At 38.9% G+C, this 17,199-nt stretch overlaps 1 protein-coding gene across 1 annotated transcript in view; it reads right to left on the bottom strand.

The window, feature by feature from the left end:
• Positions 1-8,542: 8,542 nt before the first annotated feature.
• The window catches only part of LOC139729483 (tyrosine-protein phosphatase 10D-like), a 32,485-nt gene continuing 23,828 nt past the window's right edge, over positions 8,543-17,199 (bottom strand). The window contains exons 8-12 of the mRNA XM_071640408.1: positions 13,596-13,694; positions 12,437-12,503; positions 11,843-11,989; positions 10,093-10,221; positions 8,543-8,670 (exon numbers count right to left, since the gene is read on the bottom strand). Coding sequence (XP_071496509.1) covers positions 8,543-8,670; positions 10,093-10,221; positions 11,843-11,989; positions 12,437-12,503; positions 13,596-13,694 — 570 coding nt within the window. The remainder of the gene's footprint in view (positions 8,671-10,092; positions 10,222-11,842; positions 11,990-12,436; positions 12,504-13,595; positions 13,695-17,199) is intronic.

The raw sequence follows: 17,199 nt of genomic DNA on the forward strand, positions 1-17,199 counted from the left end.
GTATCTTTGTACCCTAGAGCGTCTTTATCGTCTGTAGATATCATTACTACCATCGTCATAAACATTAATAATTATCAATTGGTATAACTTCGCTTCAACTCAATAAGTACGATGTATTGTAATCATCGATTTATCATGGGAACTGTACTGGATAATGTGTCATAACAATTATAGGTTTCATTCCCGCTATGAGTAGAACAATGGTTTCGTGGTTTCCTTCAAATTTTGGATTTTAGAAAGACTTATACCAAAGCTATGAAATCGAGGGGAAGAAGGGTGAAATAGGTCAATTCCCAACTGGCATAAATCCCTGGTAAATCTACTAACTTGGCTCACATCATTGTAATGCACCATACTCCGAGGGCATGTGTTGTAGGTTTCCCCGAATCACTCGTTCACAAAATGCACTGTAAGAATACTGTAAACCAAGAAGCTTACCTGCTCAAAAGGACCGCCTGTTAGATCAACTACACATCTCGTTTAAGAGGTACAGTGTAATAGTCGTCTGTAACATATTTCAAGTTAATGCACATTAATTGCCTGAGGAAAGAAAGACCCACTATGATTATACCGGGTAGGACACTTTTGTGGTACGAATATTGTCCAGTACTATGTATGCTATATGTTCTTTTTTAATTTAAATTCTGAAATGTACTATGTATTTTACTGTCGATGGACAAAACGTACGTTGTATATATATATGACTTAGTTTGTTCAAATTTGAACAGGAAAAAGGTGAAGATCTAATAATCGCTCCCAATTTTGTCCTCCAATTACTACATACTTCCACTGCTGCAATATACCCACGTGACCTATAGCATTATAACACAGGGGAACTGAACCTTGTTGTCCTAGATGTATCATAAAAGGAAGTGGTAAATTCATTCATGTCCCCCGGACAAATGGGTAAATGATGTGCATGTGTGTAGTAGAATGTCTTGAATAATTCTCCCGAGATCCACTTGTTTTGTAATATCTATCAAAAAAATTTGAAGCCAAATTTGATGTGATGAATCAAGGCAATTGAGAATGGTATCTGATAAGGTATGATGAGTGATTTTGCACTCTAATTTGACATATTCAACGGTATAACACCTGCATTTTTGACAGCTGTTTCAGCATATAAACAGATAATCCACGGTGTGTTCCTGAACTCATCTAATAAATTGATATTCGTGTAGTTTAATCGGGTTTAATATTTCTTAAAACAGAGATTAATCAACCATTACCATGCCCTTAAATATCATTCATGATTTATGAAGAGGCTAGATATGTACTTCTTTAAATTGAATTTGTGAACTTCTTGGCACAATGGATGTAACTATGTTGTGTTCAAAAATCTGATGAGTTGACCAATTTACCTGTGACCTGTATGTGTATGAACAAATACTCATGTAAAATTTAGGTAATATTCTACATTGTATTATGCTGGGAAAAAAAACATTCAAACAGCAGAAACCTTCACAGAAGAAAATTAATATCTGTTTCTCCTAGCCTTTGCCCCACAATTGGTTCACAATTGACTTAGCAGACTCAGACTTGTAATTTGTCATATTGTGTGATTTTATTCTTGTCCCTCGTAACACGTCGTACAAACTAGCCACTCTTGCCTTTGCTTTGTGTCACTTCAATAAAAAAAAACAACAACTTGGTTTCTAAAAGTGAAAGTCATGTGTCAAGAGTACATTGTTTCCAATCGTTGAGGCTTTTGAAACATGATGATCATGACAGTGTCGAGAACATAACTTAATACATGTTTCTCTTTTCTTCTCTTGTACTCTCCTCTTTCTGGGCTCTTCTTTCGCCAAACAAGTCTTTTCATCAAGGACTACATACATAAATGGTGTTACCACAAACCTCTTTTCCTCATATACATCACAATGCAACACATAATCTATTTCGGTTGCTACTTTAGATTCATCTCAATACAATGTATTGCTTAAGAAGCTGCATCAGTGGCTGATACACACATCATGGCCAACAGTAATATCAGATGATCTCATAACAGATATCATTTCATAATTGATGAACAATCTGAATAGACTGTGAAGACCAGATGGGCGTGTGACCTGTAGGCCATATCGGCTTGTGCAGAAAATTTCAATTCTTAGTTTCTAGTCATTGTCTGTGGCGTTCTAACAAGCACCAGAGAACCACTTCAATTGGCCCATCGGGGAAATCCTCTCCCACAGATATTCAATCTTGCTATTTTGACATTATTATACCCTACACAAAGAAGAGAAAATAAAGCCATTGTCACAAGTCTTATAGATTGTCATGCAGCATACTGCATACACATTTAACATCAAACAGTTCGAAGGGAAACTACAAACATGTACTTTGTGATCATCATGAGCAACTTGACTCCTTCATTATCATTATCTACAGAATATATCACCAAGAGCCATGATGCCTTTTCTTAGAAACTCCAATATATAAATGTACTGCTGTGTTCTCATACAAGACCCAAGTGTTCACATTTCCCTTTGTGGCACTGATTTTGCCAAAAAACAAGAAGCATGAAGACAAGACCAGAATGCATCATTTGTCATCTCCATAATCAAATATTCCCAGTCTTGCCAACAGTCCCATGAGAATGTCTTTCAGCAGTCTATTCTATGTATGCTGTTATCACCTCAAACTTTCATCTACAGCCCCTCTAATTCTAACTAATTCAGTGGACCCCTGTTATAACATGGACATACAAACCATGACAATACGTTGTATACTCTTTTTGGGAATGTACATGTTTTCTAATTCCAGCAAGCAAAGTGCATTCCTTTTGCTGGCACCTTCTGCAGTGTTCGGCAATGACTGCTTCAACCTTTCAAAAGTGGAATGATCCTCTTCGCTCCAGACCTATATGATGTAAAGTGTGTCACCTCCTGAGAGCATCTTCACTGTCAGGAGCACCTTTGTGTCGACTCTGTTGGCTGATATATCAGACTTGCATCCATCAATCCACCTCTCCGCTTTTGCCTCCTCCCAAAAAAAAGATGACATTATCTGGTGGAGTAGAGCGAGAACATGTGACTCATGAGTCAATGCTATTCACAGACTATGTATGCCCTTGACACTTGTGCTAGACTGAGAATACAGTACATAGATAATTGAAGTCAGAAAAAGGGGGAGAAAAATATCAATGATTACAGACCCATATCTTTTTCAACTTTGATTTCTAAAATTTTTGAAAGAATAATAATATATCCGAATTGTGCAATCTCCTATAATTAGAGATATGTTTTCAAACTTCCAATTTGGATTTAGAGAAAATCACAACACCACACTCGCGTTACTTACTTTGTTGAGAAGGATACACATGCACTCGATACATTTTTACATACAATAGGCATCTTCCTTGACTTTTCCAAGACTTTTGATACGATTACTCACGATATACTTCTCTCCAAATCATACTATTACGGCATGCGTGGAAAAAGTCTTGCAATGGTTTCACGAGTTACCTATCAAGTAAACAGATCGCAATGATTACGTACATGTCAACGGCATTGATTCCCAAATGAATACAATATTGATTGTGGCTTTCCACCAAGGGAGCTCGATCGGCCCACTGAATCTTGGGACGTGCTATTGCACGGCATTTTCTGTAAGATTCGTGGTTTTTTTTCAGTCTTCTAATCCACGTATGTCTTTTCGCAATCAGCTTGTTCATAATGCCAATAACATTATATATAGCTCGTGTGGAGTACATCTGTCTTAACATGACTCGAAATGTATGATTAATATACCAGTCTAGCTTCTTTTGTTTTTTTTTTTTCAGGGAAGGCGTTTCAGGGGCTGAGCTGGGTATAGCAAGGGCGTAGCGACCGAGCCCGAGCGAACGAAGCGAGCGAGGGGGTAGGGTGTGGAAGATTTTTCATTTTTAGGGTTGCCAGCTTGCGATTTTAAGCATACTTGCATGCTGTATTTTTTTTTTAACCCAAATTCTTTTTTTTGGGGGGGGGTGTGGGAGGAGGATAGCCCCTCCCACGATAGGGACTTTTTGTAAAAACTGAATACAAAAGTCGCGTTTATAGAGCATTTAAAAGTAAATTTCTATTACGAGATCCTCAGCGAGGGAGCGAAGCGACCGAGCGGGGGGAGGGTATTTGAGGGGGATAGCCCTTCCCACGGTAGGGATTTTTTTAAAGGAAAAAAAAGAGTATAAAAGTCGCGTTTATAGAGCATTTATATCAAATTTCGAGGGATTTAAACATAGTAAAAAAAATCACTGCGAAGGACTATGATCATGAATAAAGCAACTATTCATTTTACTGTAAGTACGGACGGAGCGAGCAAGCCACGCTCACTTTGCCAATTTTTCGTCTGAACTGCATTCATTAAACGATAAAACGTAATCGCATTGTTCGAGCAATACAAATTAATCTTGTATTACTAGAAAGCATACAAGAAAAGGAAAACGTAGGGTTTACTAAAGGTATGTTCCACGGTCACACTCGAGGACGCGAGGCTACCATTTAAACACTGAATTTACTCATAAGTAAAGATTGGTGTATAGATATAATAATGCATATTGTTAGAGCATCATAATTTTCGCCCTCTTAGGGGCGAAAATTTAGCAATTTAAGTTATGAAATTGATAACTTTTAGACAAGAAAGTGCCGTTATTGTTCTGTTTGGTCTTAAAATAATTGACTATTTGTTTGTTGTTTTTGTTTGTGTGTTCTTTCTTTTTTTTAACATGGCAGCCCAAGGGGGTGGGGGGGGGGGGGGGTTAAACCCCCGACCTCCCCCCCGAAGATCCGCCACTGATGCCACCATGCATTATGGTGCTTTGCCAGTGAGGGTTGCAAGCTTCCCTGCCACTATGGACATCGTATCGACAGGTATCGGAGTAACGCCACGTTCTGCGCAATTATTGTCAAATTACTGCACATGCACCAAAAATCATCATATTAGTGAATTTGTCGAGGCGATTTCTGTTTGTACCGTTCCCTGTTTGACTTTGCTGGATAAATCAATGACCCCTCGTTCACTAATATTCGCCACAGACGCTCTATAGTGTTGCTGCGTGAGAAATCAGGGGCTACGGTACCTTCCGATACGTCGGCCAGTCAGTTTGTTAGACCCACTATAGACTACACGGGGATGCAATAAGACGTTGTCATCTTCTGACCTGAATTTGCGGACGATGACGATGATGGAGAGGATGATGACCACGACGAGGAGGGAGAAGGATGCCGTGCTGATTCCGATGATGACGGTATGGGGGCTCGTGGCTGCTCGAGCAAAATAGCTTAGAGTTAACTCGCTGTTTTCCAAAGCACATTAAACAAATACAATCAAGTAGGCCCTACAGATCAAATTATTATAGCCTCACTTCAGTGGTAGTCACTGGATCAGAATAATTATGATTAGTGGAGATAAACAAATTAAACAAACCAAGGTATCATTAATTTATCGGATATTATGTGCCTTCAGAACTTTCCTTCAGAGTTTTGCAGTGTTTTATCATAGATTATATCGTAGTTGCCAACTTTTCATATACCTGTGAAATAATTTGCAACGGATATAAAAAAATCCATAAGCCACTGGCTTTTACAACCTATTGAACTCAAATCGATACGATTTGTAGCAAATGTTGTATCGTCTTCTGCGAAATCAGAATCTTTCGAAGAAATGAAGGGTTAAGAATTAGCTAGACTCTCACTGGAGGTACATACCGCAATACGACTCAGTCGGGCATAACCAATACGTAAAAGGAAACGAACGTTAAAGGGAAATCATGCGCCAAAATTCGACCTTTACAGTACTTACGTAACGGCACGGGTAGGGAGAACGGCGTATCGGCGTAGCCACCGGGTGACATCCCGCGAAAACGGTACCTGATGGAATTCAATTAAATTCAAATTAAATTTAGGTTAATCTACGGAAACATTGGTATGATATAAATGTATATAGGGCATGATATGGGAGCACTTGCCCACCCAAACCTTTTTTTTTTTTTTTTATGGGGGGGGGGGGGAGGGTTGCCCACCCAAACAATTTTTTTTTGGAGGGGGGGGGGGCAAAACGAGTTTTGCCCCGCCCCCTTAAAAAAAAAAGAAATCAATTATTTAAAGACCAAAATTAATAAAAGCGTTTTTCTTGTCTAAAAGTTGTCAATTTCATAACTAAAAATTATAATACACTTATTATATACTATACATTATTACATCCATATATACACTAATATTTACTTATGAGTAAATTAAGAGTGTAGATGGTAGCCCCGCGTCCTCCAGTGTGCCCCTGAAACATTCCGTTAGTAAACCTTTCATTTTTCCATTTCTTATATGCTTTCCAGCAATATAAGAATAATTTTCATTACTCAAACAATGCGATCACGTTTAAGCTTTTAATGAGTACATTTCAAACGAATGGCAAAGTGAAAGTGGCTCGCTCGCTCTTCCCGTACTTATTGCAAAATTTATAGTTTTCATAAGTTATGATCATAGTCCTTTGAAGAGTGTTTTTTTTAAATTCCATAGAAATTTGATTTAAAATGCTCTATAAATGCGATTTTTAGAGTCTGTTTTTACAAAAAGTCCTTACCGTGGGAGGGGGTATCCCTCCTTCCACACCCTTCCCCTGTTCGGTCGCTTCGCTCTCTCACCGAGGATCTCACACCGTCACATAATGTAACCCGTATGTTATAATCATAATCCTTTGCACAGTTTTTTTTTTTTTACTATGTGTAATTCCCTAGAAATGTGCTTTTAAATGCTCTGTAAATGCGACTTTTGTACTCTATTTTTACAAAAGGTCCTTACCGTGGGAGGGGGGTATCCCCCCTCCCGCACCCTCCCCCGCTCGGTCGCTTCGCTCCCTCGTCGAGGATCTCACACCGTCACATAAATATATCCCCATAATATGTTATATGAATCATAGTTCTTCACAGTGATTTTTTTTTTAAACTATGTTTAATTCCCTAGAAATTTGATTCAAAATGCTCTATTAACGCAACTGTTACCGGTATACTCTGTTTTGTTTGTTTTTTTTTACGTGGGAGGGGGGTATCCCACACCCTCCTCCCGCTCGGTTGCTTCGCTCCCTCTCCGAGGATCTCACACCGTCTCATTAATATGCCCCCGCAGAGCCCATCCCCCCCCCCCATAAAAAAAGAAAAAAAAAACCCAGAAGTGTCCTGGCGTGCTTGGGTGTGTGTGTCACTTTGTGTATTTAATTAAATAATGTTTCTAAGTATGATGTTTAAAATGATACTCTATCAAGTGTGCACAAAAGTGGCGCAATTTCACATCCCAAAATATGTGTACATTGTAAGCGCATCGTAGACAAATACTTTGAAAACAACTTATGCTAACGAATACGTGCCACCAGCAGTGTATGTATACACGCATAATAATGTACAGTGCATTATGTGCATGTACATGAGGATACAGGAACCAATAAATCAATTTTTTTTTTAAAAATCGCAGGTTACTATTAGTGTCAAACCGCACCCCCTTGAAAAAAAAAAAACTGCTGACGCCCCTGAGGTTTAACATGTTATCAACAAATTCAGTAAAATTCAGTAGAGGTATGATCAGCAAATGAAAATCTTTGTGGATTTAATGGACAAAAAGAACCTATCAACCTTCAAACAGTGATGTGTCACAAAAGACTCGAGATTTATCTCACCATTTTGACGCAAAATATGCGGCATCTAAACTTGCCAATATTCTGCAATGCTTGTTCCTTAAACCAGTTCACGGTTCCAATCTGAGCATGTGCAGATAAAGGTCATAGCAGACCTTCTCTTGAAATGGATTTACAAATGTGGTATTCAAAACCTGGATAAGGCTTCATCGCAACTGTGTTGTAAATGAACCAGGAGCAGATTGGTATTTTCAGGTGAAAGTGCATTCTTTTCAGCAACATTTAACAAAAGCAATTCATGCAGCACTGACATGTAAATTACCACTTCCTGCATGGCTGTTTTCAACTGCTCTTCATGAAGACTATTCCATGTTTTTCAAAGTCTGTGGTTGGAGAGGTCATTGCAGACTAGTGCTAACTGTGAACTGGCTTATACCACATATGCAGAATGCAAGCCATCAAGTGAATACAAATATATGAAGGCTCCAGTGATGATTAAAGTAAAGTGAGTTACAGAATTGGACTAGCTTTTGATTCTATTTTTTTTTTTTTTTTGGGTGGGGTGGGGGGGGGGGGTTCTGCAACAGTGTTTCATCGTGTAGAAGGAATACTCTAATTACATCATCCTATCACGACTGCTTAAAAGGAACGAAATCCAACCTTTCCTTTCCACAAATTCCTCTGTTACTTCGTGAAAAATGCACTTAGTGCAGGACACAAAAGTGTTTCACAAAATAATTTAATGTCCTTTGACTATAAAAACATCATACACAATATAGTCTTTTTAGACATAATTCTACGAAATCATCCTTTTTATCTGTGACAATCCATGCGTTGTGATGGATTTTGAAGACGTCCGAATGAAGAGGTGATTAAATGAATGAAAGTGTGCACGTATGAATGAATGAATAAATGAGTAAACCGAACAAAAGAAGGAATGAGACTAATACACGTAAGAGCGACCATGAGCTAGCGGCCCGTTACAGTAGACGTCCTTCTTGATCTTCGAGCACCGCTCCCCTCCTATCTCAATGGACAAAGTTGTCGCCACGCTCCTACGTCTGCGACGTCCTGAAATACACAACCAAAAAAGTCCTATTAATGGCAGAATTTTCCTGCTTTATCCATGAAATTCTACACACGGCATCATATTGTCAAACGTCTATCCACCTTTTGTACATTTCTTTACCCCCCCCCCGGAAAAAATATGTATAATTATATATATATATATATATATATATATATATATATATATATATAATATATATAGATATATATAGATACATACATATACAGTGGAAACTCGATATAACGAGATGGTCGGGACCGAGTCATTTTCCTCGTTATAGCCGATATCTCGTTATATCAGTAGGCATAAAAGAAAGCATAACATAAAGACATTAATTTGCACATGTGGGACTACCCATCATCTTTCAATCAATACTGATAACTTGATAATGCGTGTGAGGGAATTACTCACCTTTATGGGTAAGAAGATTTTTTTCGCCAATGAAATCCAATATCAAGAATTTGTTTCTTATTAATTGTAGATGTTTGAATTTGTAAATTTATATAGCTTGCGATTGTGTCAAGATCGTCTGTGGATTGGTATGTGGTTATGGTATTGGTGTGTGTTGTATGTGGAATATGGTCTGCACAATGCTGTGTGTGTATGTGACACATTCTGTATGTACATTATGACTGCGTGTGTGTGAAGATGGGGAATTCCCTACGTAGAAAGCCAATCACAGCATCAGATTGCCTCACACCTGCTAAACGTCGTGATGATGTCATGTATACGTATGGCCGTCCCACCACATTTTCTGCATGTATCAGTGTGCGCGCACACACACACATACACGTACAACATGCGGTGCTAGCTGGAGTGCACTGAAGACAATATGTGTGTACAAGACTGTTTTTGGCGCATCGAGCTTTACAATCTCGGAAGGTGATAGCACAGGCGAAGTAAAGCTTTACCCGAAGACATTTTGCTTTACCTCGCTATAACAGGTTTGATTGGCTATGTTTTTCTTTGTTTGGAAGTCACAAAATTTATCTCGTTATAGCAGTTACTTCGTTAAAGCCGATCTCGCTATAAGAGTAGCATTTTACATAGACTTGTGTGGAAGAAAATTTGGGACCGGGAAAATTTCCTCGTAATAACCGATATCTCGTTATAGCAGTGTTCGTTATACCGAGTTTCTATATATATATATATAAGGATCAAATTCATCGTATTGCCAAATTCAAAATACAACTTTAGGAACTTATTTTCTCAAAACTTGGAATAATGTTCGTATGCAGTGACCGTGACGGCGGTTTAAATTAGATTTTGTTACTTGTCGGATATATTTTAGAAATGTAATCATGTGACTTTGTTGTGTTGTCGGTGCAAGAGATGAAAGAAGTTATATTGGAGCAAAACATAACATGAGTGACATCTACGATCCGTAAACGGCGTAGTGCCGTAAGCCAGTCACTGCCAGTCACCTGATTGCATTTCACTGATGTCAATTGGATCACTAATCTGATATGGCGGAATGACGTCTTCAGAGATAGCCTCCGCCCAAGTCGTCATCTTGGGATGTGTGGCATTCCCACTCTCCGGCTCGTTGGCAGCTGGAATAAAACATAATGTGGGGTTAAATTTGGCATTTTGAGGTCGACAAATACATATTAAGCAGAGCACATAGCTTTTTCCGTCTTTGCATAGAAACCTTGAACTATGATAATCATTCGCTGCGTTATTTTTTCCCGTTAATTTTACTGAGATTTCATTCGAATTATAACAACATAAAATCATAGACCTAACATACATGTATGCAGCTGTATACCGAATGGATAATTCATATAATAATAAAGTTATGTGTTCGAATGATATACGATAGATGCAAATCACAAGTACACTGTACAGAATTGATACAGAGAAACCTAACAACGCACACACACACACGTATGAACGCGCGCGCATGCGTACATTTTTCTTTTAATGATATGAATTTCATTCAATATCAGCATCTTGTTCACAATAGAACAAAACTAAAAGCTATATCATTCTTCTAGCTTGTGCTGTAAATCACATTCTTTTTTAACATATTTAGTGAAATATCTACGCGTACACACGCACGCACACACACACACGCACACACACGCACACACATGCACATACCATAGCAGGGAAGCGATAACTCCCAATACATTCGCAATGTGACACACAACCCAACACTGTAGCATTGCACTGCTTAAATCTGCTTGGTAATTACATGACATTTTGATAATGTAAACATCAATGGTAATTTTGCTTCCATACCTTTAATGAGACTATAGGTAAAGTCGTCATAAAATTAAATGAATTCCCAGTGGTCTTAGTTTTGTTTCAGGATGGCTGTCATTTATTTTCAATTGAGTATAATTATAGAATGGCACCTTTAAACTCATGGCTAATTTAAAAAAAAAAAGGACTACTGCAATCTCTTTCATTATTACTTTTTTCTTCGAAAAATGAGTGAACAAAAAACAAAAAAACAAAAAAACAAATAACATAACATTAAGGGGTGGAGAGAAGTTGAAGTGGTGTTCTTGGATGGGGTGGAGGGGAGGGGGTAATGTTAAGGGCTTTTTACACTTGTAAAATTTTGCTTAGCCCCGGACCAACGGTGGGGCTAAGGGGGGGCCTTAGCCCCACCGTTGGTACGGGACTATCCTTAGCCCACTTTCTGTTTACACTCGTTTTTGCCAAAGTGGGCTAGCCCCACCGATAGTACGGTACTATCTGGCCCTGCAAAATAGCAGGGGTTAGCACCGCAATTGCGGTGCTAGCACCGCAATTGCGGTGCCAAGCAAGTGAGTGTAAACAGAACGAAAAAATAATCCTGGGCTAAGCGACGGAGACGAAGTCCGACTCTCACTGACCAATCAGAAACGAGGTAATCAAGTGCTGCCGGTGCGTGCGTGTACGTGTACAGTACACAGCGTAATTATGAATATTCATGTGGTTTGGAAAGTCCGGGGCTAAGAAATACGAGTGTAAAAAGGTCAGTTTTCTCCTTAGCCCCGGACAAGAGATAGTACGGGACTAATTGGCGAGTGTAAAAAGCTGAAAAAATTGGTACGGGACTAACGATAGTCCTGGGTCAGAGAAAGTCCGGGGTTAAGAAACACAAGTGTAAAAAGCCCTTTAGTATAAGAGGTGCGGAGTTAGCAGAAGAAGGTAAAGGAGGGGTTTACTCACAGAATTTACCGGCCGCTTCCGCGACGATCACACTGACATGAGTGATTGGTCCATTGTCATCACTGAAAATGCTGGGGTCAAAGGTTACGTCAAAGCCTGTCGATCGTATGGATTTGCTGGCTGGATGAGACGGCACCACTTCCGGTATTTCAGGAACTGAAAGTGAAAAGGTATGTACTTCCATTTTGTCAACATGAACACACACATCCCATTGAAAAAAGATCCCACTAAAGAAGTTCATTAATGTGCAAATGACTTTGCACAGTACATGATTGTGTATAATGCACGAAGGCACGCTCAATATTTTGAAGAAACTTCGCCGCTGATTGCCAGTTCAATGTCTGGAAAAACCCGAGGTAAAATAAAATCCATTGATGATCTATACATAAAACGTACGAATAGATTATAACTGTATACTCCATGTTTATGGTTCTTAAATTTCGGTTCCAGGACGATAATTGGTATGTTGGTGTTGTGTAATCATATATCGTTGAGATATACAGCATTGAACTGTGCATCCATAATTATGTACAAATATACTTATACAAAGATTAGCATTACTCATATAGTTTTAGTGAAGTATGAGGCAGAATCTCTACTTACTTCCGATTTTGGTTAATATCACACCAGACCTCTCTGGCCCATACCCAACTTCATTTTGAGCTTGAACCTGATTAATGAAAAATATCAAAGGCAGAAACATGGTCAAAGAGAGAAAGTTCAAGATTGGCAGACGTATGATCATAGCTGTGGTTTTTTTTTTTTTTCTGTAACGCAAGGTAACTTGGTATGAAGGACACTGTTTTGAAACCTGGGGCCCGTCGCCTAAAAGTTACATTACGGTAACTTTGCCATGCAATGGCAACTTCCATGAAATTTTTGATTTTGATTGGCTGTTGAGTATTGTTACCATAGTAGTTACCATTGGACGGCAAAGTTACCATAATTGTAACTTTTATCCAACGGGCCTCCTGGTGTCATGAACTAACTTGTTAAATGAGAAGTGATAATTCCCATATGATATAAAAGGCACCGTTGATATATTCTAGATAATAATGAGTACATGACGAGTATGATATTAACAGTAGTCATATTGATATATTACAGGTTGTTTCTTACGAGCAAACATACAAGAATTGGTAAATGATTGTGATAGAACTTAAGCAACATTTGACATCTATATATATATATATCTATCTAGTTATTTTAACACATGATAATGTTCCTTTCTCCCCCCCCCCCTCAATATTCATGAGTGTCATGTGTTGCAGTTCCATTACTCTATATAGTAACTTTCATGGAAATAACCCCCTGCTACACAGACGATATTTCCAGAAGGGGTCGTAAGTCTCGCCTTCATGTAGCAATAGATACCTTTAAAACTTTGCTCTTATTAGCATGGCTCACGTGGCCCAGAGGTGAAACTCATGCTCGAAAAGGCCACAGATGTGCAGTCGATAATTATAACAGCCTCTCCTGTCTCCCTCTATCTATCTGTCTGTCTGTCTGTCTATCTGTCTGTCTATCTATCAATTCATCTATCTATCTATCTATCTATCTATCTATCATAAGATCGTCTTGTTTCGAAAATGCCACAAATGTGCAGTTGATATCTACAACAGTCTCTCCTATCTCCCTCTATCTATCTATCTATCCATCTACATCTATCTAACTATCTCTCTCTCTCTCTCTATATATATATATACATTGATATCTATCCAACCAATCTGGTGAATCAGAGATAGTTTTCAGAGGAACTCACAATAAAGGTGTAGTTACACCCTCCTTTGAGCTGTTCAATAATGACTGAAGTCTGAGATACGGGTAAATATCTTTGATCCTTCGAACAGATTCTGGATTCCTGTTTGACAAAGTTGAACAAAAAAAAAAAAAAAACCTTACATAAAACAATACATCCAGTGAAGCGAGTGACACAGCTTAGTGACATCCAATCATAAAAATGCTTAAAAACATTATCTGTCACAGCTTGTGAAAGTGGTAATCATGCCGCCATACGTAAATATACATTGATTACACTCTGGACCTACAGACATGCACACACTTAAAGACGCAAACATATATGCGCACATAGAGTCAACAATTCAAAATGACAGAAATAACCAACAAATATATTCTACAACAACCATATATGTAGATTTAGAATGCATTCTTCTTGGTACTTTTATAACATCGTTGCGTGGACACGAACGTGGAACACATGATAATTCCGACTAAATTTGGATAAATTTGCATGCGTCGTAACCAAGAGTCACTGGGATAATTAAGCGTAATTGACATTTTCCTAACAAACAAGCGCTAATAGTTTCCACTCTTCATAAAGGAAGATATCCTTAAGTCAGCCAGATTAGCTTCTAAGCGAAGGCGGATTCTAAGCACTATAAAGGCGGAACATTCGTTATATTGTGCTGTGTCAGCATACGCGTGTGTAGCGTGTGCGTGAATCGGTTATTGTCGTTCTGCACTAAAACACAACCGGGTATACTACTACTACTACTACTACTACTACTACTATTTCGAGGGCATGTATTAGCTTTCAGCCGATGCCAACTCGGGTTCCATAAACAAAGGCACGCCTCCAAACCTCTCTATCTAACATGACTGTCCTTAGGTCATTAATGCTATCAAGGTCTGCGTCCTTCTTCAGGACACTGATTAAAGTGGCTTTACGTCTTCCTCGTTTTGCAGTTCCCTGTTTAGGTTCCCAGAGTACGAGGGAATTCGCAGATAGCTCAGGGTGTCGCGCACAATGTCCCGCTAATCGCATCCTTCTCTCACGCACTTTGTCAGACACCTTTGGCAATGTACCATACAAGTCATCATTTCTAACGTATAAGTCACTCCATGACACATTAAGGGCTATCCTGAGCATGCGTGTGTACACTCCGTCCAATGCTTTCTGTTGTCTGGCTGTAAGTGTCCACGTCTCTGCTCCATACAGTAATACAGACTCAACTGTTGTGACAAAAAGTCGCCGTTTTATGTCGTCGCTACGCTGGGATTTCCACACTTTCCTCATACTGTGCAAAGCATTCCATGCGTGGCCACGTCTGATCCTGATGTCTTGTTCTGTCGGGGCAATCCAGGAGCCCAGATACTTGAAGTCGTTCTTCACATCGAGTACTGCGCCGTCTACTAGATGATATGAAGGTTGTGATAGTGGTGTCGTCGATATTAAATGACATCACCTTTGTCTTTTTTGCATTGAGCCGTAGACCAATCTTCTTGCACTCCTTTTCCACTGCAAATAGCAGCTCCCTTGCCTTTTCAGTCGTATCAGATATTAAGGCAATATCGTCAACAAAATCAAGGTCAGTGACCATTACGGGCGGTACACGACGGCTTTGACGGGGCACCAAAGTAAATGCAAGCTCCTCCTCCTTGCCATTGATGGCAAGCCTCAAAGCATAGTCAAGGGCTACGATAAACAGAAAGGGTGCCAGTGCCAATGTGTCTCCTTGTGTTACCCCAGCCAGTATTTCAAAATACTCTGTCTCTCCATCAGGCGAGCGCACTTTTGCATGCGTCTTAATAATAATAATATAATAGTGAGACTCTTATAAAGCGCACATTTCTACCTAAAAAAAGATACTCAAGGCGCTATAGAACAGAGTACATATTGTGTCACGTTACAACAGTATCACAGAAAATAATAAGACAATAAACCAACAAACAATAGTCCTATATACGTACACATACTATACATACAGGTATACAATATTTTCAATTCAAATTAAAAATATATGTCTTGAGATTCTTTTTGAAACTATCAATGGAAGATGCTTCTCTAAGAGATTTTGGTAGGCCATTCCATAGTTTTGGGCCCATAATTATATGAAAAAGCCCGATCCCCCCAATTATGCTTGATTCGAGGTACCTGTAATTTTAGCGAGTTTGATGAACGGAGATTACGTGGTGGTTGGTGAAGATGAAGAGTATTTTGAAGGTAGTCAGGGGCAAATTTACGCAATGTACGGTAAACAAGAAGAAGAATCTTGAAGTTAATACGTTTTTCTACAGGAAGCCAGTGTAGGGACCGAAGTATTGGGGTAGTATGCACAGTTTTCTTCTTGAAAGTAAGTAATCTAGCGGCACAATTCTGAAGACGTTGCAGTTTACTGAATTCTTTTTGTGGAAGGCTGCAAAACAGAGAATTGCAGAAATCTAGACGAGACGAAATAAGAGCATGCATCAGTTTTTCTGCTGCTGATCTAGTTAAATATCTCCGAATTGAGCCCAGGTTACGCAAATGAAATCTTACAGATTGGGATACATATGAAATGTGGTCTTTGAATGTCAGATTTGCATCATAAACAACACCAAGATTACGATACGAACTTTGTTCGAAGGCTTGATATTACTATTGCCAATTCTAACAAAACATGTATCAGAATTCACTTTAGACAACATCTGTTTGGATCCTATCAGAATAAATTCTGACTTACTGTCATTAAATTTGAGACCATTTCTTTCCATCCATGCCTTAAAGGGTGTGTACAGTTCTGGTCGAGGTGAAGATTTAGCTTTTAACGTTTTGTGAGATATTCAGAAACCACTCTATGAGATGCCAAAGAGCATGCAGTTCTAAGGGGTATCAAAAGTTTATTCGATGAAAATCGGTTTTGAAATGACTGGGATATCCAAAAACAAAGTGAAACAAAGAGATACTAATAAAGTTGGGGCATGTCGCCTTTTATTATTAGCACTTTTTTGGATACCTCAGCCATTTGAAAACCAATTTTCATCAAATAAACGTTGAATCCTTCTTAAAATGACATGCTCTTGCATATTTCATAAGAGGCTTTTCATTATCTCACTTAAGAATGTTCAAAACATGAATCCCTACATCAACCAGTACTGTACAGTCCCTTTAACATCATCAATACATAATTCCAATCGTTTTACAGCTTCAGTGAGTTCAATCCTGGTTGGTGAAAAGGATACAAATATTTGTATATCATCTGCATAACAGTGATACTGAATGTCGTGTCTTTCAAAAATGTGTCTAATCCTTGAAAGATATAGTGAAAATAGAAGTGGTCCACCTACAGACCCTTGCGGGACTCCGCAAGTAAGTGCAGCCGGATCAGAGTTACTGTCATTGATCTTAACATATTGTGAACGGCTGGCAAGGTAAGATTGAAACCACTCTAATGCAAGTCCTGTGACACCAACAGATCTGAGAGTGTGGGTGAGAATGGAATGGTCAACAGTATCAAAAGCTGCCGACATATCAAGTAAAACAACTGCAGTGATATTCCCAGCATCCATTTGTCTCAAACATTGATCAGTTAGGTCAGTAAGTAATGTCTCTACACTATGATCAGGGCGATTGGCTGATTGGTGGC

This window comes from Diadema antillarum, unplaced genomic scaffold (genome assembly GCF_040938485.1).
Source record: "Diadema antillarum isolate AM-2024a unplaced genomic scaffold, OU_Dant_1.0 seq00000243_RagTag, whole genome shotgun sequence".
In the NCBI taxonomy this organism is placed as follows: domain Eukaryota; kingdom Metazoa; phylum Echinodermata; class Echinoidea; order Diadematoida; family Diadematidae; genus Diadema; species Diadema antillarum.